The sequence below is a fragment of the Blennius ocellaris genome (genome assembly GCF_963422515.1).
Source record: "Blennius ocellaris genome assembly, chromosome: 5".
Lineage (NCBI taxonomy): Eukaryota > Metazoa > Chordata > Actinopteri > Blenniiformes > Blenniidae > Blennius > Blennius ocellaris.
Window position 1 is genome coordinate 25,759,097 of NC_137654.1, and position 4,885 is coordinate 25,763,981.

The following is a 4,885-nucleotide window of genomic DNA, read 5'->3' on the forward strand; positions in this document are numbered from 1 at the left end:
CAAACAGTATCCTCTCTTATGCTTCTTCAAAAAATTCTGCTGTTTACGTGTATTCATGTCAAAATATTGAATAGCCTACATGAGTCATGTTGTTACCTCAATATACACAATTTGTCATGGGTTTATTGTACCTTTAAAATACCTGCCTTTGACAGGTTCCAGCACTTGTAACTGTAACTTCAGCTGGTGGCAGTGATGACGCTACACTCAGATACAATATCAACTGCTTTTAATAATTTACAAATTCAGCCGCTATCTGCTTTCAAACACACACATATTTAATTTCTTACACTTGCAGTGTTTGAAACGGACAACATTCATACATGAAATACGGCTGATCCAAATGATTTGAACCTATTTCCACCTACATTTTATATATCAAAATCAGATTGTAAAGACTCCCGTTTTCTTATAGAAACATAATTTCCATGCACAAATTCATGCTCTGGGATGGTGGTAAGCTATAGCCTCGTTGATGCTTTTTGCAGGCTTTAACAGCGCTGACATGACGTGTGACGCAACACAGTGACGCACTTCATTCACAGAAATGTTGGAGACGCGTTTGGAAGTACGTCGACCCAGAATTAAAAAAAAAAAAACACCACGGTGGGATTAACAAACCAACCTTGAGTATTGATTCATGCAGAAATCTTGACATGTTACACCGGATTACACACGCCGACATTATTTCAATGCAATCTATGAAAATGACTAAACTTGGTGGCGTTCTTAAAAGTCCGCATTGCCACTTAATTAATTGACAAAGTAACGGGACTGAGGAGGTGCGCACTTACATTGATCGTTATGTAATCATGCAGAGGGAACACGCGGGACCTCAACATACTGGATAAATATTCTCCTAATTAATGGTAAACACGCAGACAGACGTGGATCACGGTGAATAATGGAATTAAAAATCCTCATACCTTGCCCTGCGTCATGGTGCCTGGTTGTCCTGTCCCGTCAATCGAAACGATCAGAGGGTCTCAGATGTCTCCTGGACTGATGAGCGTGTCTTCCTGCAGTCTAGATTTGGAGTCACCGTGGTGAGACAGGACCATGAAGCCGTAGTGTCCGTCTCTCCAGCTCAGACTGACAGTGTAGTGATGTCAGCCCCCAAAACAAACGCAGTTCAGACGCCCCCCCCCCTCCCTCACCCACGATGGGACGTTCTGGTAGCATCCAGGTGAAGCTGCGCCGTAGAGAAGAGCTGGGACTGTACCACACAGAAGGAGCAGCGGGGAGGTGCACATGTCTGCATTCTGCCTCGTGAGCTCGGAAATCCAGAGAAATTTGGAGCTCGAGTCTGCAGCAGCACCGAGGAAGAGATCTGCAGAGTCAAAATAGCCGAATTCATAAAATCTTAACAGAAATAGATCAAAAAGCTCCAATGTAAGCAGTTTCCTGGATTAGGATGATTCAAAGTGCCACAAACTTTACCGTTCAGTGATTCTTCAAGTGACGTCAGCATGACCCTTCGAGGTTCGGTCATCATCCTCACTTGACTTTTTACTGATAATTTAACTAAACACTGTTTCATATTTCACCTCCGTAACATTTCATTTGTTTACTATTGGCAGACTTATGCTTGGATAGATTACTTTCATTGCGATGCCTGTTTGAATAGTGTCACAGTTTTCCAAATCTTTTGTGTTGGCACACGGCTTTTCTCTGGTCATCAAATTTGAAGAAGTAAAACAATTTACCAATTAATTTCCAGCCCCGGGTCGTGTGGAAGAGACAAACGCTGCCACAACAGCCTCCTCTTCATATTGTCATCCTTTTATGAGATTTGGATGCTCATTCCACAAGTGCAATTTCTTTACATACATGGCATCATTTAAAAAAATAATCTACAGGCTATCTAATGGTATAAGAATATTAAAGAAACATTGTTACACAAATGAAAGTCTCAGCACATCATTCCAACCTTCTTGTGCTGTTTATACCTTTTGGGTTGTTTTTTTTTCTAAATAATTATGAATTAATACATTTTTTCTCACTGTTTTTATAATTACTCATCTTTCATTTTTATCTCCACATTTGCTCAATGTATTGATATACCTCCATGTGTACGCCATACATAAAGATCAAATATGTGTAATGAAATCTATTAGATATAAACCACAACTCTGCATGTGCATACATACATACATACACAGTTCTGTGTGGAATTTCCATGTTATCCCTGTGTGTGTGCACAGAGCTTTAAATAATAATACAGAATATATTTCATAATCCTCAATAGAAATCCAAATCATAGCAAACAAGGGCATGAAGAGTGAGGAGATTTATTTAAAAGTGTAAAGAACAGAAACATGTTCAAAACTCAAGACAAAATATCCCATAAACAATGCAGAAACGCCTTAAAACAAAGCTGCCCTACAGTAGCTCACCATCTTCAATAGAAATACAAACTGGAAACCCAAAAAACTGAACCTCTGATTTACATGCAGCAGAAAAATATTTTTTTAGGTTTTGATTTGTTTTTTTTGTGAAGTCAAAAATGTTCATGTTAACTTTTATTCCATGTGGCTTCAAACGGAGAAAAACTATTTATATTCTGTCAAACACCATATCCTGAAGCAGTCAGAGGCAATGTCCCAATAAATGATGGAATGATACAAGCTTTAGAAGCTGACTAAAATCCCAGCAAATTACTTTGCAAAGTGAGCGTAAAATACCCCCTCCCCACAAAGATTCTTCAGATAAATGTTATCGACAAACAAGCAGGGGCGCGACAAAAATATTTGAATAAACATGTTCTTCAGGGTACGGACATTCTTCACTGATGCATTTGGCAAAATATAGACTTTTACAGACTGCTCTGGTCAAACGTGAGGTCTCCATGTTGAGTATCAGACAATCACAAATAAGACATGAGCTCCATCTTCTCAGTACATCTCTCCCTCCCCTTGGGTTCCCTCCAGTTTCAGATCAGAGTCGTTTCTGCCCAGCGTGAAAAGACTGACGACGGCCATCAGAGCCGCCAGCATCATGACGGCACATCCTCCGAACATGTGTCTCGTACCGCTCCCGCCCTCTCCCCCTCCCGTCCCCGATACCTCCCCGTGGAGAGCCAGCAGGCCGAGGCAGGCCAGCAGGTGTAGAGGCAACCGGAACCAGGTCAGCACACTGGCCCGCTTCTCCTCTGGGATCACCCGGCCCTGCAGGAAGCTGACTGCGGGGAAGTAGAGACCACAGGCCAGCTCCAGCAGCAAGAAGGCCAGAAAAGACTCGTGAGGTCTTGGTTGCCCCGGCGCGGTGGAAAAGGTGAGCATGAAAAAGGAGAAGAAGGCCATCAGTACAGCCAGGCAGAGCACGTGGCCCGGCTGGAGGCAGTAGCGTGTGGAGGTGGCCAAGCGGTACAGCAAAGAGCCAACCATACTGGCAGCCATCAGGCAAGAGAACACGATTCCTAAAGGAGGCCCATGGGGGTCCAGCACTGGCGTCCACAGGAAAACAAAAATGTACAGAACACTTTCAAACAGAGCCTGAACTCCACCCAAGACCATGACTCTCCTGTCTGATAGCAGGCAGCGTAGCCCATCGTGGCAGCTGCGTGTGAAGCGCGCTTTGGCAGACAGCCGGGCCACACCTCCATTCGGCGTACCGAGGAGCTGACTCTGTTGTCCTCCGTCGAGATCTCCTTCAGCCTCTTCCTTTCCCCAGTCTGTTAACACGACCCAGGCACAGCAGCCCAGGCAGGGGACAGCCAGGAGGAAGGGAGCCACGGGTCCGAGGTGGAGCCACTCAGCCAGCAGGTTAGCCACCAGCCCCGCGCCCACGGCCAGGCCGTGGTTCCAGGTAGCAACTTTGGTAAAGGTGCTAGGGATCCACTCTTTAGGGAAGTCATGGACGTCTACATGCCGGTGCACATACCAGGCTTCAAACGTGGTGGCGAGGAGGGATGTGGACAGACCACCAAGTATTCGACCCACAATCAAAACAAAGTAGTCTCTGGAGAGCTTGGTGAGACAGCAGGCAGAGTAGGACAGACAGAAGAGAAGACACGTCTGCCTGCGGCCCAGAGCCTGAGGGAGCCAGCCTGAAAAGGGAGCAAACAGGACACAGGAGGCCAGGCCACACACATATAGGATGGCTATTTGGGACTCCAGGAAGCTGTAGTGGCGGTAGAGTTTGTAGAGGTAAGGACCCTGGAGCCAGTCTGCCCACAGAGCCAGCAGGTATGCCCGAAGGAAGACGCCCTGGAAGCGGCGGAAAGCTGGGTTGGCTACAGCAGTGGGGGTGGACTGAGGCGGTGTGAGGCGGCGTGCTGTGAGCTCCAGACAAACACAGAGGGCCAGCAGGGACAGGATGGCCAGATATGCTGTCACCAACATGGCGTCACAAACTGCAACTGCCTGATGGTCACTGAGGATGGCTTGAGCTGTTTCCAGATCCTGAAATCCCGTTTTCTAGCACCTGTGGGGACAGAAAAGTTATCAAACGACAGGTTTGAAGACACCATTACCACTGAATGTCATAAAAGTTAATAAAGTATCCCATTTCGCCTATAAGCTAACTGACAACACAAAAACAACGGCTCTGATCAGATATAGTAGTTTAATTTACCTGTATAAGTCCTTGAGACGGTGATCACGGTTCAGTGATTTTATACAGATATTTTATGGACAGATGCACCTTCATGCTAATATTATGAAGCTAACATTAGCCTCTAAGCTAACACGCAACCAAGGCAGGGATCCTTTAAACTCGCGCAAACAGAAACTAATTTGTTTTATGTCACAGTGTCACATCGTAGCGTGTGTCTTACCGTGTCGTTTGACCGTGGTCCCATATTAATAATCCACCACAGAGAGTGATGACAGACGACACCAGACATACAAACAAGCATGCACTTAAACGCATCTCAACACTTCCG

The 4,885-nt window shown here is 45.4% G+C and overlaps 1 protein-coding gene across 1 annotated transcript; it reads right to left on the reverse strand.

Annotated features, from left to right (window-relative positions):
* Positions 1–2,292: 2,292 nt before the first annotated feature.
* Positions 2,293–4,885, reverse strand: mfsd5 (major facilitator superfamily domain containing 5). Its single transcript, XM_080497534.1, has 2 exons — positions 4,778–4,885; positions 2,293–4,425 (listed from the first exon to the last, which is right to left on the reverse strand). Exon 2 carries the CDS (start codon positions 4,341–4,343, stop codon positions 2,895–2,897), a length of 1,449 nt encoding a protein of 482 aa, XP_080353660.1. The 5' UTR covers positions 4,344–4,425; positions 4,778–4,885; the 3' UTR covers positions 2,293–2,894.